General features: G+C 40.4%; 2 protein-coding genes across 2 annotated transcripts in view; both read left to right on the forward strand.

Moving 5' to 3' along the window:
• LOC118494829 (B-cell receptor CD22-like) overlaps window positions 1–26595 on the forward strand; it is a 105431-nt gene that overhangs the window by 63948 nt on the left and 14888 nt on the right. The window lies entirely within an intron of this gene.
• On the forward strand, window positions 8407–25103 carry LOC118494828 (zinc finger CCHC domain-containing protein 7-like). Its single transcript, XM_036000157.1, has 5 exons — window positions 8407–8540; window positions 10877–11492; window positions 12667–12874; window positions 20729–20733; window positions 25011–25103. Exons 2-5 carry the CDS (start codon window positions 10968–10970, stop codon window positions 25068–25070), a joined length of 798 nt encoding a protein of 265 aa, XP_035856050.1. The 5' UTR covers window positions 8407–8540; window positions 10877–10967; the 3' UTR covers window positions 25071–25103.

A 26595-nucleotide genomic window follows, 5' to 3' on the forward strand; every position in this document is an offset into this window, starting at 1 on the left:
GGGAAAAGATCTTAAATCCTCGGCAGACCTGCCTCATCCTTATCTTTTTTTACAGGCCCAAAAGTTGAATCTGCATGCATGGCCATGGCAGCGGATTATTTAGTGCATTTCCTAAACGTGCGAGCTGTACAATTATCTGCTATTGAGCTATTTGAAGAAACCTAGTTATTCTAAATTCTGCAAGTTTTAATTTTAGTTATTTTGCCAAGCTTATGGGGGACAGGAAAAGGAAGACGACATTAATAAATTAATATTTCAGACTGACACAATTTGAGGGAAATAAGATTAATAAAGCATATTTGGATTGAGCTTTACCATAATTAAGTGGTGTAAATGTGAATACTGGACAGTTTTTTTTTTTAAATAAACAACACGAAATCTAGAAATATAACACAGTCATGCTTTTAAGAAAAAAATAATATTATTTCCCATGGACAGTGTAATATTATCGTCGTTATTGTTATTTGAAAAAGACACAATATAATTCATCATTTCACATTTATATTTTAAATGTATTCAATAAAACATCAATTTAAACATTACTTGCCCATTTTGAGAGATAATAGGCCGAATATTATTTGTACTGTAGCAAATACATAACCCCCATGTCCTAACATAATTATAATATCTACTTTTTTTATATTTTATATCTTCAATAGTTTTTTCTAACCTCCTTTTATTTGTCTCCTGCAGCCTCAGGGAGGGGTCGCTCCATATTTGGTTTGCCTATACAGGACCTCCTAAAAGAATTCGCCATAGTTTAGATATTAATTGTCACTTGTTTGTTTTTCACCCCCGTGCTAATTAATGTAATTAATATGAGGGGGGAGTAGTTGGATCGGTGACCCGTGCTCTGACCGAGCGGAACCGGAAAAAATCGCATTAAAGGGCGAGAAAGAAGAACTAAAAGGACGATTAGAACAATAAGTAAACACGTAAACACATGAGGAGAGGCTCAGGGTCTCTCTGGTGCTTTTTGGCTTTCATCACACTGTTTACATTTAGACTGAACTGAAAGACCTGAGTTCATTGTGTTGAAGAGAAACAATGATTTCCGTGTTAATGAAGAATTACATCTGTATGACCGGTCTGTCTGGTTTTTTTTAAGCTCATAAACTGTCGTGGAAGAAATATTCGTAAACTTTACTTAAGCAAAAGTAGCAGTAGCACAATGTAAAAATATTTCCATTACAAGTAAAAGTACTGCCCTTAAAACCCTACATTAAGTTTAATCAGCACTTTATTAGAAATAAATGCACTTATAGCCTATGTAGAACGGCCCATTTCATTATGTTGTGTTATTTATTATATCAGTATATGTGTTATTATAAACAACACATTATTGGATTATTACTGCTGCATTAACATTAGCAGCATGTGATGTTGCTTCAAAGTGGACATACTATTATACCTAATACTGTTGGGTTCAATCTAATCGTTTTTTATAAACTCATATGTTTTGTATGCAAACCCTTTTTAATAAGCAAAGGGGTTATCTGTCAGATACTGTAAATATAGCCTAAAAAGTTCAATATTTACTTTTGAATTGTAGCGGAGCAGACATTTTAGTACTCAAGTAAAAGTACCTCAAAATTGTAGGCTGCTTAAGTATAGTAAGTAATCTTCACCACTGCTCATGATCCTATTTAACATACAACTGACATACTGGTTGTAAATTTGTCTATTCTTATTTCTTAGCAAATGTTAAGTATAAGATTTTATTTCAAAGCCACAGCTTTTGCTCAATCTTTTTTGTGGTTCTTGTGTTTGCTGCTATCATGTCTGCTTCATATACTGTGCTATAAATGCTTTTTCATGAAGCACTTTGTACATTTTGTTTTGAAACATACTACATGAATATACCTTTACTTCATACCCAGAAGGTCCAACTCAATGTTTTAATGTTCCTCACTCTTATACTTGAAGCAATCCATGGACTTAAACAGTACTCCTAAGGGGATGTTATAATATTACTTTTTATCCAACTTTGTCTAACATTTAAGACAGAGAAACATCCATTAAAAAACTTTGATAACAACTTGTCATTGGTGCTCATGTGTTTGCGATCGCTTTCCCCAAAACACAGAGCCGCAATGCTGATTGAGCTTACCTCTATATCCCTGGGATTTAATTCAGAGTGGCACTTCACTGTGGTGACACTAGGTTCCTTTTTTGCAGCTATAGTGCCTGGGTGTTGCTGTGACTATAGAGGCTAGAAGGGGGCTTAAGGGCTGCAGGGTGGATTGAGAAATGGGACACATTATTTGTCCATGAAACATTATGTGACACAACATGACACCAGGCCATTTGTATGTAAAGGTAAACATTTCAGCGTGACGATTCGACAAGAGAGGACAAGGCTCCTGTCAATGTGTTTTATACCCACAGCTGAGAAAGAGGTGTTGTGGCAATGTGTGGCGATGTGCAGTGTGTATGTGGGACTTTTTGAGTGTGTGTGTGTGTGTGTGTGTGTGTGTGTGTGTGAGTGAGTGAGTGAGTGCATAGAGCTTCTGTTAACAAATGTAATCCCCATAGACACAAGTCACTTGGTCCGGTCTGAAAAGGTGTTGTCAGGCTTGTTCTTGTTCTAGTCTTTTCCTGCTGAAAGCACTGACAGACTGTTGATCACAGAGGTTCACAAGTGTTTCTTGGAGTCTTGGAGTGTGTGTGTGTGTGTGTGTGTGTGTGTGTGTGTGTGTGTGTGTGTGTGTGTGTGTGTGTGTGTGTGTGTGTGTGTGTGTGTGTGTGTGTGTGTGCGCTGTCAGACAACAACAGGAGATTTTAAGCAAGTCTAAAATCTACTGACCAAATACAAATGGACCACAAAGTACATTAACCCTGGGGCATCCTGGTTTCCTAGGGCTCTAAAACGATGGTTTCCAACTGTTTTGGCTTGTGATCCTTAAAATGAGGCACCTGTGGCCCCTCATCACAGGTGGACACGGCCTCAATGTGGACACAATGTGGAGTTGAAAGCAGTTCAAGCAAAGAGTGATTTTTCCTCTTAAAGTGCTTAATTTGAAGTAGCCTAGGGTTGGGCGATACGATGATAAATGCCATCAGACAATATAAACCTTCCAACTGTCAAGCCGTTGTGGGCAGTTTTGCAAATCAATAGACAGGACTATTTAATACATAATAATAACATTGGATTTTATATTATTTTTGCATCAATGTGATGAAGTACTTTGATTTGTCAGGTGTTTTTGGATTAGACAGAAAAAAGGACATATCTGATTAATCCAAATCCAAAAACTGTTTCTTAATGGATTTCATCCAAAATGTGGTTGCAAATATCCAGTAAGTCACAAGAAGAAGAAAACAAGCTACCATACATTAAAGACATTTTGTTTTAACAGGAGTCATTTTTATTTCCTATAACTTCATTAACTAGTGACCCCTCAGATTTTTCTTGGGACCCTTTCTGGGGTCCTGACCCCCAGGTTGGGAACCATTGGTCTAAGACACTGACTGTGCATTTGTAATGTAATTTCCTGTCAGCTATGTACTTTATACTATCTAACATTGTAAAAAAATAAAATAAAAAAAATAAAAAAACAGCAGCATGCGAATATGCTTTTCCATTATTCTATGTTAAGTCAGTGTCAAAGCTGGTGGTGTAAAAGATGGTGTCAATTCTAGGGGCCAAGCAATGTTACCTATGGCATGTCTGAAAAGGGCTCAATAGAAAAAAAATAATCAATATTTGAAGAAAAAGAAAAGAAGAAATATTCTGTTACATGGCACAGAATTTTAGGCTACGCCCCTGTGACAAGTCCTCGTTCCCCTCCGGCTGTGTTTTGTCATTTGTTTCTTCCTGCATGAGATTTGTCACTGATTAGTACATGCTCTACTTAGCATATTAACTCCAGAATCTACTGAATCTCTCTAATACACCATACAGTTTCTTATCCTGCAAAGCTATTTGATGCTGTAATATCTATGAATTAATGATAATATAACACCAATGTGATTGAAAAAATTCAAACTTCCACAGCAGTGATTCAACAGAGTCTGTGTGATGCAGTGAAAGAAAAACACTATTTGCGAGGCTTTAGGTTTACAAATGCTGTACATCCGGTTTATGTGAATGACTCCAGCACAGAGGGCCCCATATGGGTGATGCATGGGAGCCATTTTTGTTCAGAAGCGCTGATCCAGGGCGAGTCTTTTTTTTAGAGGGAATTCCTCCTGCCTGGCTGCTTTGATACAGGCTGGCTGGTTGTATTTACATAGATACAGTAACAAGGAAGCCTGCACCAACAGCAGAAGAGGAAGCAGATTTTTCTTTTTTTCAACAGAACTCATGTTACAGAACTGAAACAAGTTAATGCAACCAGTTACAGTTGGAGTCTGCATCTGAGCAGATGCTAGACATGCCTTACAAATTATTTCTAGGGCTGCAACTAACTATTTTTTTTATTTTAGATAAATCGATTGGTTGTTTGATCTATAGAGTGTCACCAAATAAAAAATGTCTTGTTTGGTCTCACCAACAATCCGTAAGCCCAAGAAAATATTCACATTTGAGAAGATGAAACCAGTTAAACCAATTGAAATAATGGCCGATTAATGATAATAGATGAATCGACTAATTGTTTCAACTGTACTAAGAAAAACTTGTTTTGTCATTTCTCAAGATGCACCTAGGTCAAGATTTACCAAAGCAAACAATGTGTTCTGCATTTTAGTACAGTTTCTGTAAAATCCTGTCATGTGTGTTTCGTCAAACGGACTAGCCTAAATCCAAGCAATAGTGGTGTTGAGGACACATTTGGTGCATTCTTGTCTTCTGAGAAATACATTTGTACACAAATGACGATCAGTTGCAGAATATTGCCAATACACCAGAGCAGCTGACGAGAATCCTGTTTTGATAAACCACTCCATCGAAAGTGTTGGCTGCAGCGTCTGGCGCTAAATGAAAGTAGGAGCCACCATGGCACATACAAACACCATCAAATGAGAGCAATGACATGCTTCTTTTAACTCCTTCTCCTCAATAAAGATCATTCATCAGGCAGAACCCTCCCTCTGGAATGTGTGATTGGAAATCAGCGGACTTTAAATCCCTGTCCAGGACACTCCATCCATCTTCAACACGCCAGTGGTCTGGACGCTCAGAGATGAACCACTGAACCAGATGCCTCCATTCAGCCGGTCTCCTCTACCTTTTTTAAAATAATAATAGTAAATACCATCAAATGCATAGAACCCAAAATCAGGCAGCCACATCACAATTTCACTGAGGCAGTGAGGCATCCCGAACCTGCATCCAATTTAGAGAGATATGTGGAGCAGAGGAGGCAGAGGGCCCCCATATGCACTTCCCAAAAACAAAACAGATGCAGTATATTAAGTGTGTGTATACATGTGTGTGCGTGTGTGCGTGCGTGCGTGCGTGCGTGCGTGCGTGTGTGTGCGTGTGTGTGTGTGTGTGTGTGTGTGTGTGTGTGTGTGTGTCAGACGTATGCGCTAAAAGAGGTGATAGTGTTGAGACATGAGGTGCAGCCTAACCTTTGAAAGGAAACAATCCAACTCTGTGATGGCCTTTCCTGTGTTGACACGCATGGAGAAACCTCTGGAAACAGATGGCATTCACCCTCTGATTCCCTATCATAACGCCATTCACTCACTATTATTATGATGGCGATGCCTATAGTGGATAAACAGAGTTCACAATTATTCTCGTGATATGGAAGGGAAGAAAAGATGGATGTTAATGTTACACAGTCTTCATGAGAGTATTATTATAATTTTGCTGTATTTTACGTGTTATAAATATGACTGATGGCGATAGCCAGTCTGTTGAATTACATTTACATATAGATTTACATTCCCATCAACATGTAATAATAGCACAGGCCTGAAGGTCCATACTAGTCACTCATACATGCATGCACACAACCAGTATGCACATACACATGCTCTGACATTTCATAGCTAATATTTGTGCCTTATTGAGGAAGGTGAAAATCGGCCAACATCCATCAGACTGACAATAGTCTATAGTGAAAAACAGTGTAGGTCCCAGCTGGGTCTTTTGTCTGCAAAAGAGATATGATGTCTTTGAAGTAAAGCAGCCCGATTTACAATTACACATCAATTTGAATAATGACATTTTATAATCACAGTACAAGTTTCAAAATAATGTAGTCTCAAGTTATTCTCTGAGTGCATATAATGATTGCATTATGACCTCCACATCCTTTGGTCCCTAGCCAACGGGTTGCCGGCGACTCATTTCTACAGTTTGGTGCCGTTTCACATTAAGCATGGAAATACAAATGTTTAAAAGTTGTGTAAACATGGACATGCTACATGTCGTTAGATTGGTTAGTTTCTCCACAATTCAATTGTTCAGTTCATTTTACGGAAATCATGAGCACCAAAGCATGGTTCATTCAGATTTACTAGATAATAATAGACAAAAGAGACTAGAAAACATGACAATTCCTTACCTGTGAGCTGGTCATAAAACTGAATATAGGTCCATTCCTCACTTATTTATATTCCACTAGTCCGTCAGTGTCCATCGATCAAAAGAATCAAAAAAATGAATCCAAGTTGTGAATATTGTCATGTGGAGTCCATTGCTAACTGTCTGCTAACTTAGTTTGTCAAACAGAAACCAAATATGTTCCGAGTAGACTAGCTAGTTATCTTCTTCCTGCACCGTGTTGTTGGGTATGCTTGTTTTCCTTAGGTTGCTGCCATAGACTGTGTATATATTAATATATAGACTGTATATATATTGATATATACAGTCAATGGTTGCTGCCTACAAAATGGAAGTGTCCCTGCCACTTCTGTTTAGGGTTTGATCTTAAAATATCTACATTTATGTATAAAATGTTTTCCTAAAAGCACCAAATTGTTGAGAACAAAATCTACCTTCTTATCTTCAACAAAAACACCAAACTTTATATTCTTCACTGTCAGAGGTGGCTTCTCAATTTCCCTGGTCTGTAACCAGCTCTGCACATCTTTCCAGAAGGATTGCACTGACTCACACAGAAAAAATACATGTTCTAGATTCTCAATTTCCTTTTCACAAAAAACACAGTTATCTGTATCAAAATTGAATCTCAGTCTTAAGAAATCGTTTGTTGGGTAGATTTCATTTAAAATTTTACAGTTGACCTCTTTTACCTTCGGAAGGAGAAGAAATGAGATATAACTTTTCCTTATTTTCTTAACCTCTCCATCACCAAATTCTTTCAACATATATTTTCTTCTTACTGGATTAGGATAATATTCCTTTAATAGAATATTTCTAATAACTTTGTTGGTACACTTATAGTCACAGAAATCAATTCCTTCGATGCAGAGCTGCCTCAGACCAGGAGAAACTTTGGAGTACCTAATGTCTTCTCTCACCATTGATTTTAGAAACACTTGGTATAGCTTTCAACCATCTATCATAACACTTGACATTGCATTTAAGTTGTAGCCTGACAAGCCAGACCCACATCAAGATGTTGTGTCTGGGAATTCACCATTGGCAGGGCTCAATCCGAAGGGAGGGATAAACGGTTGTCTTTCAAATTCCCTCTGCACTCATTGCCAACCAGAGCAACGCTAGTTGATAGATTAAACTTTTGCCCTATCCGGTCGGCAAAACTCCGAACACATCTTCCTTTTTTAAGAATTACTTCAATACTTAACTCCAAGTCTTCCAGAGTCGCGGCCAAAGCCGATTCAAAAGACCGCTGTTCACCAGCAGCAGCAGCAGCCATCTTTTCAAGTAGCAGGGAATTCACGTGGAACCGTCGCAACTCTGCCATCTTTACGTTAAGCCCGCCCACCGACTCTATACACGACGTGATTGGCCTGACCAGAATTTGGTTTTTCCAGCTCGCAAGCCAACAGAGAGTTGCTAGACTGACGCTGGCTGCAAATTACATTTGCTGCTGCTAGGGTGCGTCTAGAGTTCTCGGCTATTGAAGTTGATTTTTCTCGTCCATAAAATGAGAATCCCTTGATTTCCATTCACCCATGTACACAGATTTTCTGCTTATCATTATTATTCCAAACTGGGATATTATGAGGTGTAAAATTATGTTTGTAGATGAACTTCCAATAGAGAAGGACCTGCTGATGGAAAGCAGAACGTTTAGTGTCACAGAAGTGAGTAAAAGCAGTTGGCACAACAAAACCTTCTGAAAAAAATTCTGGTGTCTGGTCAAAATGATCTGTGCTGGGATGAGGTTTGTGGATTTTAGGGGATCAAGCTTTGGTGCTTGGATTTCAAAATTCATAGAAAAAAACGCTTGGAAATACAAAACTCACTCCAGCCCAGCTATTTATACTGTAATCTAACAATATCCAATCAATCTTTACATTAATTACTGACGTTTTGTGGTTGCTACAATAGGTCATAGTCACTATCACAGCAGGACGGAGTGAAACGTTACGGTCGGCCAACCGATTTTCCTCTGACAAACCCGGAAGTTGTTTGTCTGTCTGTTTCCCTCTGGCTAGAAGCAGGCAGGCGAGCAGCTCCTGTGACTGTAACCTCTCCATTTTGTTGAATAAAGGTGAGCTCATGCGTAATGGCATTACATATGAAACATTTACAGCGATGGCGTTGAGTAGGGAGACTTTATTTCCATGTACATGTTTTCTTTCATGCGTGTTTGTGACTGAAGTGCTTCCTTGTTTACATCCGACCGGCTGTTCTGCTGCTTATAAACACGTGGAGAGACAGGAGGGACACATGCTAACTGTCGACATGTGGAAGTAACAAGAAGCAGCCACGTAAAAGCCACAGTGTTTCGTGGCCTCTGTGTTGTACTGGTCAGTTAAACGTTAGTCACAACAGTAGTTTCCTACAGAGCTAACTTCTGCCTCAGTCCACCTGCTAGCTCGTTAGCATTTAGCTAGCCGTGGCTACCACAAGGAAAACACCAATTAGAGCGCATAACTACTTAGCTACTTATAAAAACTGATATTTCGGCTTTTTCGCTTGTCATTGTAGTGTATTAGTTGTGAGGTTTGTGCTCAGGACCTCATCCTGCCACTCTACACTTCGTGTGTGTTTTCCCTGAACTACCAAACACCATGGTAACAAACACCTTCAAATCACTGAATTCTTCAATTTGTTTCCCCCGTTACCCCTACTAAAATAAAAGTCTTGAATTATAAGTACTGACAACAGTATGTACTTTTAGTATCAAAAGTACAAGTACTCATGCATATGACCCCTGTTATATTCATATTGGATCAGTATCATTGATGCATTAACATGCAAGCAGTATTTTAATGTTGTAGTTGGTTGTGCTGGAACTAATTCGGTTGGCCACCAAGCGGATGTGCTTGGTGGCCAATAGATTTTTGTTCGATGTTTGGAGATGTAAAAGTCACTATTACAACATACATTACGTTATCAGACTACAGTCACAGATTGCTTGTGATCACTCTGATCATTTTTATTACCCTCGTTGGAATTGTGGCATTATGTATTTTTCTGAGTAGAGTGTGAGGTAATTGCATTGAATGGAAGGCTAATGTGACTGTACCATTAGTAGGAAAAGCACAGGTGTTAATAATAATATTAACGGTGGTTCTGACTTATTGTGTTAGTAAGCTGTGACAGTGAGCCAACATGCACAATACCAGGACCCTGAAACAGAGGCAGCTAAACTGAATTCAACCATCATTCAGTTTATGATTTAGACCTGAGCTTTTCCTACTGGGATTGATGATGCCAATCAAATACAGTCCATATATCCCCATACAGATGACTGGGCTGGAGCTTAACATTCCACCAACACAGTCAGTCATTTGTCGGTTTCAGGTCTCTGTGCACTACTAAAACTTAAAAACTGTCGCTCTCTCTCACCGACGGGTAAGACTCCACTTTCTGTCCCTTAATCCCCGGCGGCCGGCTTGTGACCGTGTAGCGTGGCGTTTCTGCGGTGTGTGCGGTCTGGGAGCCAATCATCTCCAGCCATCATGGCACAGACACGCAGTGCTGGACAGAGCAATGGGCCGGTGCCCCTTTTCTGTCCTGTGTGTGTGTGTGTGTGTGTGTGAGAGTGAGAGAAAGAGAGTTAGAGAGACAGAGATTGGGAAAATTAGCAGCACAGTGTGTGTTTTACAGAGTGTAGTAAGAAGATAATTTAGTTTAAAACATAATTGTTCAAAGTGGGCCCCAGATTATATCTTGTTAAAGTGTTTGTTGTTGACACCTAACAGGTGATAAAACTACATCCAAACTGTTTCTTAGCACCAACGCTCTGATAAAATAGTAAAAAAACATCTGATTGCAGGCAGCTGATCCCTTCTCTCTCTCAGCTTTGTTAATAAGCCCCAATGGATTTCAGAACAAGACCTAAGTCTGTGCCCTTCCTGTGATTGACACCGGCCTATGTTTCCTTATTCCTCAGTGCTGTAGATTGGGTTGTAGTTGACATAACCATATTTGCATTAAGGTGGATAGTTTAGAGAGGAAATAATTAATAAACAATCCACTTAATAATGTACCAATTGGATATCCTGAGTTGGTATTGGTGGATTGGGCATCAGCCAGATGTGACAGATACAACAACCGAGTGGCTTATAGAAATTTGATAACATTAGACAATACTGCTATTTGAATGACAATGAAAAATAATCATTAGTTGCAGCCTTGCATGTTTTATGCTTAGGGGAAAGGTTGCCATGACAATAATATTAAGTTGCAAGTAAATTGAAGTTATATTAAAAAAAAAAAAGTTGTTTGTTCCGCCAAGTGTAATTTTAATACAATATGACAATATTATGAGTTATTGCACATATATTATTATTTGTATGTGTTGCATGGTTTGCAATTGTGATGAGCTGTGATACCAGTAGTAACTCATATTGGTTTTGTGTGTTTTTATCTCTGCAGTCCGCTTCAGCCTCCGAGCTCACCATCTCCCCAGGTGTGAGTGTTAGTAAGGTGTGTGCATGTGTGTGTGGATTGAGTGTGTTTTGGGGTGATGTACTGTACGTACCAGGATCGGAAGGAGTTGGAGGATGATCTCTATCAAGAGGATGAAGGGGACTCTGAGGGGTCAGAGGCCAACAGCGAGCTGGAGTTCCACCTCTACAGCCAGCTCCACTACTCTTCTAATGCCGGGGTGTTAGAGGAGCAGGAGGATAGAGGAGGAGAGAAGGCGGAGGGCCAGAACAGCCAGCAGCTTGAGGTGCCTGAGAAGACTGTAGATGTTGACGGAGAACAGGAACAGACTGGACAAAGTAGGCCTTCGTCACCTGATTTGAGCGAGTTACTGCAGCACCTGAAGAACAAGAAGGGAGAGAAATCTGATAAACAGAAGAAGGGGAGAAGTGACCCTAAAGGTCAGAGGTCGTCATCATCATTTTTTGAGGAGGTCATTGTGATTGACTCCAGCCCTGATGTCATCTCCATCTCTGATGATGACACTACCGATGATGATAAAGGGGTCTGCGCATTAAAGGGCCGAGGCTTAAACCAGCGGCAGACTTCTACCCCGGCCCAACAGGTAGAGAGCAAAGAGTGAGATGTTGTGCTTGTTTAGATAATGATTGTCCGCTAAGCCCCACCCCCCTTAGTTACTGTTGTTACTCTTGTCAAGCCCTCCATCTATTTATGGCACATATGGAGTTTACATTCATAACAGTGGCAGATGTACCACGCACTGTTTTTGAAGCTAACCCTGATTTTAGACAGTGGTAGACAAAAGCAGCCTCTCATTTTTAGCAACCAGCTGTTGATTTTGCCGTCTTTAACAACGACTTTCACTGTCTGATTTTATCGGGTGTAGCTAGCTAATAAGCTAACATTAGCTCCATGGGCTGGTTGCAAACTAGCTAAAGGTACATTTCCCAGGCAAACAGTCTGAATCCTCACCAGTTAAGGATTCATATAGGGAATAAAGAAACAACATTGTTCTTGTAATTGCACTGGACTGGCAGTTAGTCCTTGTATTATAAATATGATAAGAAATCATATAAAACTCCATCCTAACATAACCCTGTTTGGCTGCTTAGCTTACTTGGACTACATGTTTGTAGTTTCAAACAGTATGTTTTAGCTTTAAGCAATACATAAGTCACAACTCCAGCAACACTTGTAGTATAAAGAACAACTTTATTGCAAGAGCTGTGTGGGTGGAGGATGAGGCATAACCAAAGTGTTTGGCAAACATAACGCTATCTCTGGTAACATTGCTGGGGTTGCTTAAGTGTAAACTTCTGCATATCCATAAATACTACATAGGGGACGTGCTACTCATGAAAGGGGCTTTTCAAATGAAGTCTAACCCCACTAAACCAATATAGTCTGGTGTGCTTCTTGGCCATGGAAGTAACACTGGGTAAGGTCACTACTGTAGTTAGCTAGTTAGCCAGGAATCCTAACAATTGCAGCGTATTTTAGAGCAGATAAACACACAGGTTAACCCTTTCCCTACACTTTTGCTTTTGTGCTTTTGGTATTGGAAAGGCTAAAAAGAAGACACCAACCTCCAAACTCTTCAGATAAAGTATCACTGTTACGACAGCCCCATGTACACAACATCTGGATAAATCTAAAGCTTGACTGTACTGCTGTTTGTTCTTGGCAGCTAATATTGCTTTCACGTCATATGGGATGGGTGGTAAAGATGCTTTACAGTATATGGACATCTACCATATGGTTGTTGTTTGGTCATCTAGGGAACCCAGAAAAGGAGTCTCCGTGTGCCAGTGACTGTGAACTCCAGCAGCTCCGAGTCAGATTCAGAAGAGTCGGAATCAAAGTCTGAGTCGTCAGATTCCTCCGATTCTGATGGTCTGGAGAACTGGATGATCCTGGGTCGAGGGAAGCAGGATGGAGACCAGTCCATCTCACTCAACCTAGAGGGAGGGTCTGACAGCAACACAGGTGTGTGTGTGTGTGTGTGTGTGTGTGTGTGTGTGTGGGTGTGTGGGTGTGGGTGGGTGGGTGTGGTTTGTACTGGGTCTGTTGTGCATTGTGCAGACTTTTGTAATATGTTTTTGTGTATTTGAATGTGTGGAGAATGGAAGCAGTGAGTCATTTGGTTCCGTCCAGCTCATTCAGAACACTTAGCCTACCTGCAGCACATTGATAAGGAGCGGGCACAGTGGTGGGCTACACTGTGAACCCTGTGGACGTGCATGTTTGTATGTACATATGCAGCATCTCTGTCTGCATGTTTACGAATTTGTAAGCTCTTAGCATTCCTGGCGCTGTCTGCCCAGTTGCTTGCTTCTCTGATGCATCTTTAAGTATGTTTGTGTGCATTATTTATTGATATGTGCGCGAAGGCTTGTGTGAGTGTGAATATTTGTTTGTATAAAATATTCCAGTTCTAAACAGCATGCATGTGTACATACACGCGCATACCAACAGTCATAACGCTAATGCCAAAAACAAACAAACGGAGAGACAACAATGCGGGAGGGGAGGTCAGGAGAGATGGGAGTAATCAAAAAATGAATAAAAATGTTCCCTGCAAATCTCTTCAGATCTACACATTATCTCAACCTGCAGCCTCAGCAACCTCTCCAGCCCCCCTTCTCCCTCCTACCTAACTCTCCCCAATCGCATTCCTTTATCCTATTTTCTCACTATTGTGCTTTTTCTCTCTCCCTCTCTCTGTGTCTCTCTCACTGTTTCTTCCTCATTTGAATTTTCCTGGGTTGATGTTTCTGCAAGAATGCTCACTGCCTCCTCTACACACAACTGGGCTAAAGGAGGGGGTCTGGAGCTGTTGGGAAGGCTTTAGGTTTGGCCTGGTTTTGGGAAGTAAGAAGGATTTTAGGTCTCTGTCTCTCCCTTTCTTTCTTTCTCTCTCTCTCTCTCTCTCTCTCTTTCTCTCGTCTGGCTTCTCTCTGTGATCTTTGGAGCTTGACCTCATGTCTGCACATGGGGGGTCATGGATGTGGTGTGGAAGGGTTCTTTAAAGTGGATTGGGGGGAGGGTTTTAGTCACAAAAAAAGGAATTGAAGGCAAAGAAATTTGAGGGAGGGGCCTCAATAGTCTTGAGCTGTGCAATAATTCGATTCTACATAGTAATACTTAGCAGAGGTTGAGTATGTGGTGTATGTGTGTGTTCACGCTGGAAAAGTGGCAAAATATGTTTTTCCTATTGTCATGGATCCCATGAAAAGACAAAAACCAACAATGAATTAATCCTAACAAGTATTAATCTCTATGAAGAATCTTTAGGCAACCGGACAAGAATTTTGTATCGAAAGTGTTTCGGTTTGTAGTCCGAGTAGTATTGTAAACACAGTCCATGTGGAGAGCAAAAGAGGCGGAACACATTGGCCGTAATTCAATCTCGTAACCCATCGGCTACTGTCTGACGACGATTTTGCTTTTTATTCGTTTTTTATTTATGTATCTGCGTTCATATGCAGATATCTGTTTATAGAGATAAGCCGAAATGTCGCCTGGAAAAAGTATTGACTGTAATAAATGACCAGCGCATGGAAGAGGAAGTCTTGCCCCGGATATCCGTTATCTGGATGCCCCCAAAAGCGAAATCGTTGTAAGACCAATAGCCAATGGGTTCCGAGCTCATTCCTCTGTGCCGTAGAGCTTCATTGTTGTCCGAAAATGATTAAAAACATATCAATGAGCCACACTGTTGCACTGGGTGACATGTTTATTCATAACAATAAACATAGGCTCTGTAGTCTATTTTAGTCACTCCTGCTGCTGTAAACGCTCAATAGTGAGCCAAATGTGTATTAATTCATAGCTGAAAATAGTCCCCAACAAATGCACTCCTTTTTATTACATTACATTATTCCTGTTTGAGTAACATAGTAATGAGTGCCCAGCTGTTTTGGAAATTAGTGAGCTGTTTTTTTTTCTCAGATTTATGTCTTTAGTAGGAACAAAGCTTGGGCTGAGAGTCACAGACAGGGTGGGAAAGTCAGCATTGACAGGCAAACTAACACATTGATTTCATTCTTTTCGAATTGTTGACAAAAAATAAATCTGCCAGCTAGAGTCTCTGTCAGTGTTTTAAAGTGGACCTATTATATAGCATTTTCAGGTTCATACCTGATTTTGTGATTCTACTAGAACTTTTAAACGTTTACATGCTTTAATGTTCAAAAAACACTATTTTTTTCATACTGCCCATGGCTGCTGCACCTGTCTTCACCCTCTGTATGAGACGCTCTGTTGGAGCGCCTGTCTCTTTAAGCCCCCTCATGAAAAAGCCCAGTCTGCTCTGATTGGCCAGCGCATGTCGGCGAGTCTCTGAGATTTCCGCTGTGTTGATTCACTCCGGAGCCTGACTGCAACGGAGTATATAGCAGGACTTTCTACTGTGAAAAATCAACAAAGGCTTCTAAACCAAATACTACACAACTGGACATTAGAGTTGCAAAGGTTAATCAATTAGTTGTCAACTCTTAAATTAATCGCCAACTATTTTGATAATCTTAGTCGGTTTGAGTAATTTTTTAAGACAAAAGTAAAAATTCTTTGATTCCAGCTTCTTAAATGTGATTATTTTCTAGTTTCTTCTCTCCTCTGTGACAGTACACTGAATATATTTGAGTTGTGGACAAAACAAGACATTTGAGGATGTCATCCTGGGCTTTTGGAAAACACTGATCCACATTTTTCACCATTTTCTGAATAATCGAGAAAATAATCAACAGATTAATCGACTATAAAAATAATTGTTATTTTCAGTCCTACCGGACATGTTCCAGCATGTGACCCGAAATTGGGAGAAATGACTAACATTTGCCGCCAAGATTACAGCTATCTGGCGTTAACACGCAGCTACTGTTGTTAGCAGTGGACACTAATAGAGTATAGCAGCACTTTCTACCGTCAAATATCGCAGATAAAGGCTTCTCAACCAAATACTACATAACCGGAAATGTTTCAGGAGTAATGTGACCCGGAATTGGGGAGAATTTTACAACATTTGCAGCTAATATTACATATTTTAATGCTGTTAGCATGCAGCTACATAACATTGTTACTGTATGAAAAAAAACACTAGTCCTGCCTACCTGGAGCAGATGACCAATCATAGATGACCGGCTTGGAGTTGCGTATCACTCTGCTGAGAGTAGAAAAAACTGTTGACACCAGAGCGCTCACAACAGCTGGAAACATTTTAGCTCACAGGGATTTCTCTGAAATATGTTAACCTCATTATTTTGGCCACGTTTTAACTTTAAAATCCAACATGACATTATAGATATGATAGGAGATACGGTAAAGCATAATAGTTCCACTTTAAAGCTGAAGTGGGCCACTTAATCCTGAAACAAAGGACCTCTGCCAACTTTATCAAAATTAATACACTTATGAAATAAAAAATTAACGGTTAGACAAAAGGACAGAGGTGCTATTTTTAAGATGATTAAGTTGATAATAAGGGGCATGAAGATGTGGGTGGCGAGAACCTCTGCTAAACATCAAAACCGTATGCATACTAAAAAAAAATAAGATTGGTGTTGATGATCCTTAAATGTGAGGACTTGGTGCTTTTCTCTGTTTTGGACTGTTGATTAAACAAAACAAAACATTTAAAGACGTCACATTCAGCTCTGGGAAACTGAAGATAGACACTTTTTACGTTTTTCAATCATTATATAGACAAAACGGAAAATCGATTAATCGAGAAAATAATCAGATTCATCTATGAAAATAATTGTTTGCAGCCCTAGTGGTGTTCCAAAATCCCAGTTTGATCAGTCGGCTTGTGAAGAATTCCCCTTTCGGTACAAAATAGTCTATTGATTTAATGTGCACTTACTGCAAAAACAATTTACCATTAAAAATTAGTATATAGTACAAACTGTATACAATTAGTATGTTCTATGGAGCTGGGGCACAGTTTTGGTTATCCCTCCTCTTGTCCTCTGCTGGTAGCTGATATAGAACACTGACTTATTATCTTCACATGCCCTTTTTATTTTACAAAGAAATGCAGAGAGAAGGCCCATTTTAGGTAGACCTTTTCTGACTACCATAACCGTTACATCCATAACCCAGGCTGTCGGATAAATATAAAAATTGATATCTGTTTTTATATGCCATGTTGTGTGTTGACTCCTTAAGCCTAGCTTGTTTTTTCACATTTGTGTAGGTGTTTGAGTAACAGGTTTGCACAGCAGTGACTAATAGTATTTGTACGCCTAAACCCCATCTCAGCATCAGCATCAAATCACATTCACTACACTTAGTCTCCCCCTTTCACCCTACAGAAATTGAATCTTTTTATCCTTTTTCTCTCTTTCTGTCTCTCTACTACATGGTGTCACTTGTTCACACACTCTTACAATCTAATCTTTTTTCACTCCATCACATATGGTTTTTATAAAATACATGGACACACATACACAGTGATGCACACACAGCCCGAGTAGCTATCTGTCACCTGGCTGTACAGGGGCAGCTGTTGGTGGGTGGATCTGTAGGGACACTGGATAAGGAAAAGATAGTAGAGAAAAGGGGGATGAGCGAGGGCCGTCTGCCTGTCCAGCAGCCATGCAGCAGCAACCAGATGGAACAAGAGAGAAAAAGCAGGGCTTCCCAAAATCCAGCTCAGTGCCTTTCCCACCCGGAGAGGTGTGCGTGTACATGCCCGTGAATGAATCCAGAGTGTAGGCGTGGTGTGCTGAAGCTAAACTTGAATCGTAAATGCTTAAACTTCCCTCAGTGGTCACACTTTTTTTTCTCTCCCCCAGTTCTCTCCTCGCTTTTTTGTCCCCTCAGTCTTGGTCAGTGCACACCAAACTTTGTTTGAGGCTTAGAGAGTCAGTTCTGGGTAGCTATCGGGGTGGCCGATAACATCTGAGTGTGTGTGTATGTGTGTGTATGTATGTGTGTGTGTGTGTGTGTGTGTGTGTGTGTGTGTGTGTGTGTGTGCTTCACTGAAAGTCTTGGTGAATTAGAGAGAAAGGAGTATATTTGTACCCAAAGGTTAAGTATCTCACGGAAATTAAGGTAAGTAAGCCCTCTCCTCTCCTCTCCTCTCCTCTCCTCTCCTCTCCTCTCCTCTCCAGCATAGTTTTCGCTCTGCTGTGTTGTTCTTTACCGTTTTATCATGCTGTTCAGATTGCCTAGGCATAACAAAAATGTCTTTATCACCTCAAATTTGTGTGTTAAAAGCAGTAGTATGAATGTTTTCACTCTGTACCTTCATATGTGTATGAATGAGTGATGCTGTTTAGGGCCTGAAGCTTTTTTCTCGCACCTTTTTGAGACCTCTGTTGGCCTTTCTATATTTTGAAGTGTGTGTCATCTAAACTCACATGCCAGTGTAATGTACGAACAGAGTGAAATATGGATTTAGTTGGCTTCTCTATGTGTGTTGTGGGCATCAGGATTGTAAAATTAGATTACAATGGCATGTTGGGTACCACACTAGGTGTGTGTGTGTGTGTGTGTGTGTGTGTGTGTGTGTGTGTGTGTGTGTGTGTGTGTGTGGGTGTGTGTGTAGTGGGTGTGTGGGTGGGCGCTGCAGAAGGGAGGCATGGATAGGATCAGCTCTTATCTTGGCTGCCCAGTGCCACACGAGGTGTAACGCCACACCCACACTACCACACAGTGTGTTTGAACAGGCACACACAAACACACACACACACACACATACGCACTATATGAAATTGCTGTGCCATAGTTTGACTTGTATTATCCAGTTTTTACAGAGGATATGCAAATTAGATGAGACTACTGTGTAGGCCTAATATTAGCGCATGCAAAATAAATCGTAGAAATTCAGCTGAAAGCCTAATGCTTTCATTTTTAAAATAGCTTTTGATTGAACAATCATTTGATGCCAGCGGCCACTGAAATATAATGACAACTGTAATCTGGTAAATTAAATGGCAGTTTCTTTTTAATATGAAAAATCCCCTTAGTCAGCAGTACTGTCCATTATCGTGCCGTTTGAGTGTTCTCCAGGGTCGACTTCTCATGTCAAAATAAATTCTACATTTTGGCCTCTGCGTTATCGTTTTCTCATTGAAGAGATGTATGGTTGTTTATTTTACTTAGCTATTTTTGGACATACTCATCAGCGAGTATGCTGTAACTGCTTTGTGTTATTTGTTTTTCACTATGATGTGTGTATACAGTGTTTAGTACAAGATGGCTCTCAAACTGTTCCCTTGAACTAACCAACTATTTCACTAAAAATATGCACAACCATCAAGGAAGTTTCAATGACTTGCCTTTACTTCTGTCCCATTTCACTTTACATTGTTCCTCTCTTGTGTCATTGCTGAACAGATCCACTGTCAATTCAATTATGTCAATTGTTTAATCCCTCTTTTACCTTAGAACCAGGCTCGCTACTTTTCCCAGCGTTTTCCTATAAAATTGAGGTAAATTGATTGTTTACAGAAGATAAGAACAGCAAACGAGACAGTAGAAATATAGATCAAATCAGAAAGAATGTAAAGCAGCACTTCAGTTTACATCCAAAGAAATCTGTGTGGACGAACTGACGGACAGCAGGGCTCAGCATCAGACAGAGGGGGAGAGAGAGATGAAAATGTGGGTAAGCTAAAGTGAATGAGACAGGCCCTAAAAAAGGATCGGCCACGGTGTTGCTGTCGGTCAGGGCCGGTTTGTCTCCAGGCTAAGATCTCAGAGTGGCTCTAACATAGCTGGATCTCTGTCTGCACACACTGACATCCAGCGCTGTCTGTCTGTCTGTGTGTGTGTGTGTGTGTGTGTGTGTGTGTGTGTGCAGTTTTTACAGTTCGAACCTTCTTAGATAACACTTGACCTTCTGTGGCTCTGTACAAAAACCGCAAATCTGGTTTTGAGGCTGTGTATTTTAAGATAAATAAAACAGCTGTTAATCTTGTGAGCCGTTTTATATTTGTGAAAATGTCGGCCACATTTGAATTGTTTTGTTTATAAAGCTTTAAGTTGATGCCATTTGAGTAGTCACTGTTTTATGATGGATTGATTCTGAAATTAATTTGTGTATGTTGGATTACAGAAATTTAACTTAATAATGTTTAATGAATGACTTGTTTATTGTAACCTTTTTCTACCTCCTCTTGCGTTCATATGAATTACTATTAGATTATTATCCCTGCTATTAGTTATTGCAGACATGTTTTAATTGCAGCTGTGCTTCTGCTGCAGACGGTCTTTCTTTTATGCTGATATGTAGAGTTTATTTATACCACATGTATCTGCATCTGGAAGAGACAAGCCATCCTTTCTGAAAGTAGTCTTTGTCAAAATAATCTATGAAAATTTCTCTATTTTTCTCTTGGAAACTTTGACTAAAAAAACACCCAGACATCTGTGGTTGCGGGTGCAGGTGCTCATTTGTATTAATGCGGCTGTTCGTTCTTTAGAGTGAGTAAGGGGCAGCATTTAAATATAATCTAGAACAAAACATTTCGGCTACACACACACACACACACACACACTGCAGGCCGGGTGTCTTGGAAAAAAGACTCTTAGACTCTTATTAAAGATACTTATTATTATATCGTGGAAATGAGAGACATTTTTTAGAGTGAAAGTGAAGGTGTGGTGCGAGGTTTGTTGTTGTGTGTGTTGAAGTGTGAAGGTGTGTGCATCTAAAGACAAAAGTGTGTATGTATGTGTAAGAGCCGGTGTCAGCCTCACCACGCCTGAGGTGAGCCCAATAACCGTGCCCTGGCCCACTGGAACGAAGTTTCACCGTCTTTAGTTCCGAATAGAGAGAGAATGTGACATAAAATGAAATAGTTTTCAACACTGTACGGTTTTTATGTGGAGATGTTGTTGTTTCTGTGATTTTTAAACTGCAAATTCACTGCCAAACGTGTCCGAATGAATGTGATGTTTTTTTATAGCAAAAACATACAACCTCCAGTTTTCAGTAGCTGTAGCCTGAAGGAAAGGGTAATAAACTGGAGACCAGAGGTTCCCTACTGTAGTTGTGTGGGTGTGGGTGTGGAGGGAGGGGGGGATAGAATAGGGAATCCCTGTCTTCTTCTTTAACCTTTATTTAACCAGGATATCCCATTGAGAGCAAGAATTTCTTTTCTAAGGAGACCTGCAGCAGACATTGTGCCCTGAAGCTACAGGATAAGACATCTAGACGAATACACACACACACACTCTGAAACACACTCATGTATGATTAAATAAAACTTCTAAGCCTCAACACCTTAATCCCGCATTGTATGGTCGGGCGGGCACCGTAGTGTGGGACAAAAACAGTATTTTAAATGTCATATTGTTAAGTGCCATACAGTTTGGCCTGATTTATGCCACCTTTTCCCCGTCTTTTTCACTCCCTTGTGCATTTTCACCCCCCGTCTTGTCCTTTTTGTAAGAAGACCTGAAGAGAATGACGGGAGGGAAGGGACTGAAACTAGCAGAGAAAAAAAAATGTCAATTACAATTACCAATAATAATCATTATAATTAAGCAATCACTTAATAGGAAATCAAATTATTGTGGGGGGTGACAGAGGGACGTCCTGTGGGACTGTATTCATTTCTGTTCTTTTGTTTGGCCGGAGAACTTTCCCCTTATTGTCTTTCCTTGTTTTTTGGGCTGGGAGGGGTCGTCGAGAGGGCTTTATTAACTGGTAGCCTAGGGTGGTGATATTTTTTTGGGGTTGGAGGAGGGGAAAGGTTTGGAGGGATATGTATTAATATTAATAGGTTTTTTAGGATGAGGAACAGGAGGAAGAGGGTCGAGTGGGGCGGGTGAGGTGGGGGGAGCAAAGGCAGTCATGGATCCACAAAATCACCCTTTGCCTCGTTCTTCTCCCCCCTTTTCCTCTCCCCTCTTCTTCTGTGGGCCTTACCACTAGCAGAGCTGTTATGGAATCATAAGTTCAGTTTAACAGTCAACAGGATAAGAGGGAGAACCCAAAACACCCAATGCACACATTTAGGGTTAGTACACTTGCTCCGGTATGCAAAGGGTTGCCTAATAATAGCTGGGCAATGTTTTTCACAAGGTCCCAGAGGATGACCGTGTATGTGTGGGTGTGATTGTGTGTTGGTGTGTGTGTGTGTATATGTGTGAGATTCTTGGCAGTGTACCACATAGACACACAAGTGTGCCTGTTTAGCAGCTTCCTCTCCAGAGGCTTCTGGCAGTGTGTATGTGGCCATTCCAAGGCTTCTCCCCATGTCTCTTAATTAAGGCACTCATCAGACAGAGACCAGCTGGGCCTGGTCTGGCCTAGCTGGCACTCACCATATTTGAGTCAATCTAGCTCTTCTCTCATCCCTCCTTCTCTTTCTACTTCTCTCACTCACTTTACCTTCATCTTTCCTCTTCTATCTTTGCTTTCCTTCCTTTGTTTTCTTTGTATTTGTATTCAGATTTTACCCACTGCTATGTGTTGTTTCATTAGTATATATCGATGATTGATTGATATATATACGCTCTGTTTACATGTGTAAGCTTAACTGCTTGACCTTTCCATCACACCTGCCTTCAATAAAACACTAATTAGGAGTCCCATTAGGATCCAAATGCTTCCCAATTAATAGGCCCTTAAATACCAGGATTTACTGTATGTGTTTGCTGGAACACGCTAAAGACTTAAGCAGTCGTCATGGGAGGCAAATTCTAACTCTTAACAGATGAAATGCAAGTATTTCTTCTCTGATGGACAAAAGAACTGTAAAAAAAAAGGCCCATATCTGCAAAATGTAATTAATCTAATAATAATAAAATAGGATTAAGGCCAGTTCATCATTTTCAACCTATTCTTTACCTGCATTTTTGGGGGTGGGTGCATTGCTTGAAATCTAACAGAAAATGCTAAAATATAGTACGGTCAGAATATTTTGACTGGCAGTATACTGTCATGCTTGTTGGATGCTGTTTCTTTGGCCACATCTGTTTTGAAAAAGCACACTAAAAGCTGCACATTTGCTAAGATGTAGCTTGTGTCTTGAATATTTCAGAAAAGAATACACTGGTGTTATCGATGCGGTCATCAGCAGGAGTTCATTTATCGGCATGCTCTTTCGAATATTTTTAAAGCAAGCACAGGCAAAGGGTGTCTCGTAAATTCGACATCAGTGTGCATCCATACCCACACTCCACCTTTCTTCCCCTAACCCTTCAGCTCCACCCCTCCCTCCATCCCATCCATCCATCCTTCCATACAACAAGACCAAGCCCTGGTTACGTGGCTGTTGCTATGCTGGGCTTGCAGGGTCAGAATTCATGCTATATGCTTCTCTGTGCTAATCCAGCTTGTATCTGGGATCTGTTTGAGAGATCGCACAGCTGATAGTAAATGCTGTGTTCTCATTCTGCATTCCCTGTCTAAATGTGCTAATTTGTTATTATCAGAGGGGTAAATTTCCTTTGTTGGAAAAACGGCCCAGCATTAGTATGACTGGCGTCCTTGCACATCTATGTACCTGGTTTATAAAATGATGTGTCTCTGAATGAAGTTTAAGTCTCTGCTCGTGCACGTGTTACTGCGTGCACACATGCCTCTGCATTAGCACACCCTGGCCGCCCCTTTATCCGGGGGATTATGGTTAAATGGAATGCTGAGATTCTGGCGGCGAGCAACCGATAAAGCCAAAGTCGGCGTAGGGAGAGAAAATTAATTATTGAGGATAAAATCAGAGCGAATGAGATAGTTACCAACTCGTCTGGGAGTTTAGTCATTGATATTTCGGCACAGGCTTCCAGACAACAAGCAGAGTTCGTCACACTATTAATGTGAGCCTTGTTTTGTGTGTCTGTGAAAGTGTGTGCATATACCTACGAGCAGGGCTTTGCAAACTTTGAAAGGTTTTGGGATCCTCAAATAGAAAAGCATTTGGGTTTTATGAAGTCTTTACATACATTTAGATTTAGCTTATTTTTCCTGCAGATCAGGGTCTCCTACAGCTCCTGGTCTCCTCTTATACACTTTAATCTGATATTTGTTTTTCAAACATGTTGCATTACTTTGAACAAGATTTATTAACAATTTCAACCAGAATTTAATTGAGTTTTGACAAAGTTAGTGAAATAAATTGGTTACCTAAAAAGCAGTTACTTAGTGTAAGAAGCAAATTTAAAATTTCATTTTATTCCAACTGGTTGAAATAATTTTTTTGTGAGTATTGAGTTACAACACATTGTCAGGAACACAAATAATTCTAGTACTTTGATTGTTGTTCAGTTTTCTGACCTTTTAGCAAATTAAATGTTTTGTCTGAACTTTCCCTAGCCTTCAAGGATTCAGGTTTTGATGAATGAATTTGTTCTAAAATATGATTTGTTTAATAGAAAATCCTAAACTATCTCTTGTTGTTAGAGGATCTTTGTGAAATGTAGTGATAGGTCCATTGTTAAGAGGAGTTTACAGTAACAATATAAACAAATAGCAAAACTGTATCGGCATTGAATGTTTTTTTATACATTTTTTATACATTATTCATTTTAGAAATTATTTTTCTTTAGTGCCCAATTACCACCAATATACCACCTTGAGATGTGTGTCTTCATTTTTCATCTTCTCTGGTTTTGCCTTCTTGTTTTTACAGCTTACTTACATATTTCTGTTTAAATTCTTTGTGCTAAACTGTTGTGTCACTCAGTAGCAATGTGATGGCCAGAACAAACCTAAATGGATATAACAGTGTCTTGTAGACTTATTAACACTCTTCCAGTTTGGAGCTACTGTGCTTTTACAACACAAATAATGAAAACTAAACTACAAACCAGACTGTTGTGCTGTTACAGCTCACTATTTTTGGGCCATAGAACGGAAACAATAAAAGTAATGAAGCCTGGAAAAGCGTTTCATGAGTTCAGGAGAGTCCTGAGTGGTCAGTGTTACAAATCAGCTGCAAACACATAATCGTCGATGACATTACAGGACTTTCAGTATTTAGACAGATCTGAGCTGTGTGCTTGTATGGCTGTGTGTGCGTACGTGCAGGTGAGTGCATTTTTGTCCTCTGAGTGCAGACTGATCAATAGTAATTGGGTTGAGTGTCTGAGGCCTGGTTCTCTCCTTTGTACTTTCGGCCTTTTGTAGGCTGACATAGAGCCAGAAGAGAAAGAGGACAGGGGAGAGGAAGAAAGAAGCGGGGAGACGGGGAGAAAATGGAGGATGTTTGCAAGTCGACGAGCATGACCAACTCCCTCAACCAAATCTCCGGATATTTATTCAGCATTAATCACTAATCTAAAAAAAATCTTCATCCCTTTCTGTCTAGCCTCTTTTCTTTTCATTCACACTCCGTGTGTGTGTGTGTGTGTGTGTGTGTGTGTGTGTGTGTGTGTGTGTGTGTGTGTGTGTGTGTGTGTGTGTGTGTGAGAGAGTGAGATAAAACAGATAACTTGTTATGTGTTAACAGGCCTCTCTCTTTCTCCCTCTTGCTTACAAACACAAGCATACTCCCAGAGTATCTCTCCATCCTTCTCCCTCGCTGTTCTGTCTCTTTTATGACTTCCATAAAAGCGGTGTGTGTTGAGTGAGGGCGGCGAGCTCCAGCGGTATTAGCAGGGAGGCATTAGGCATAAACTCTAAGGTATATTAAAGCAACGGCCCTGTTGTTAATATAAACACGCCAATTCAATTTAGCCTGCCCCACGGGGAATGGGATTTCAACAGCTACCGAGAGCAGCAGGAGGGAGGGGGAGTGGTGGATAAGGTAAGACAAGAAGAGGAGGTGGGATGAAGGGATCTTGGGCAGAAGCAGGAATAAAGGGGAAGAAGAGGGGGGTGAGGAAAAAGAGAACGAGAGGTCGGGCAAAGATCTGGAGATTGGCATATAGGAGTGGCATGCTAGCTGCAGGAATTCATTATTGTTGTTGCATTAACTACCATGACGTAAGAACCTGAGTGTTTGTCTGTGTGTACATGCATGTGGGCAGTGATAAGCACCATAGACACACATATGCGCGCGCACACACACACACACACACACACACACACACACACACACACACACACACACATACACACACACACAAAACACACTCTGGCAGGCAGAGGGGCTGCCAGTGTATGTGCAGCGTTGCACGCTTGGACAGAGCGTTACGTGGGAAACCCTACAGTTATATTATTCAATCCAAATTCAAATGGGCTTGTCAGGAAAGCTCCAGTTTTTATTACCTGTCAGAAAAACTAAAGGATGGACGGAGCAGAGGGAAGCAAATTAAACGACAGTAAATAAGACCCCTATCTCTCTCTCTGCTCTCCCCCTGCCATTCTGCTACTCCTCCATGTGCTGTATTTTTGGAGACAAACACACTTACAGATTTTGACAGCATGTTTGGCTCTATCTGTTTACCTTAACCAGGTTTTATCTGTCAATCAGATGCAGGACCTAATTATTTAGTTCATCACTGAATACAATCTCCAGCCAATATGGAATCAACTGAGCCAAGAACTGAATTTGATATCAAAGGAAAAGTCTTGTCAGACATTTATTTAAATAGATTTGATGCACCTTTGACATCTATGAAAAAGAAATCATGAAATTCAGGGAATGAAATCGGGGGGAGAAAAAAGGGGGAGGAGGAGGACCTAGAGGGGAGATGGAGGGGTTTCTTAAGGATGAAGTCTGCATGTGGAGATGTGGGGGTAAAGTGTGGCGTTTCCTCCAATGACACGAACACACACACACGCACACGCACACACCCTGAACGCCCGG

This window comes from Sander lucioperca, chromosome 4 (genome assembly GCF_008315115.2).
Source record: "Sander lucioperca isolate FBNREF2018 chromosome 4, SLUC_FBN_1.2, whole genome shotgun sequence".
NCBI lineage: Eukaryota > Metazoa > Chordata > Actinopteri > Perciformes > Percidae > Sander > Sander lucioperca.

Excerpts from the sequence above, each read along its gene's own strand:
- LOC118494828 (XM_036000157.1), top strand. The coding sequence starts at position 10,968 with ATGTACTGTACGTACCAGGATCGGAAGGAGTTGGAGGATGATCTCTAT. Across the intron at positions 11,493-12,666 it reads CTTCTACCCCGGCCCAACAG|GGAACCCAGAAAAGGAGTCT; the intron begins GTAGAGAGCAAA and ends TTGGTCATCTAG.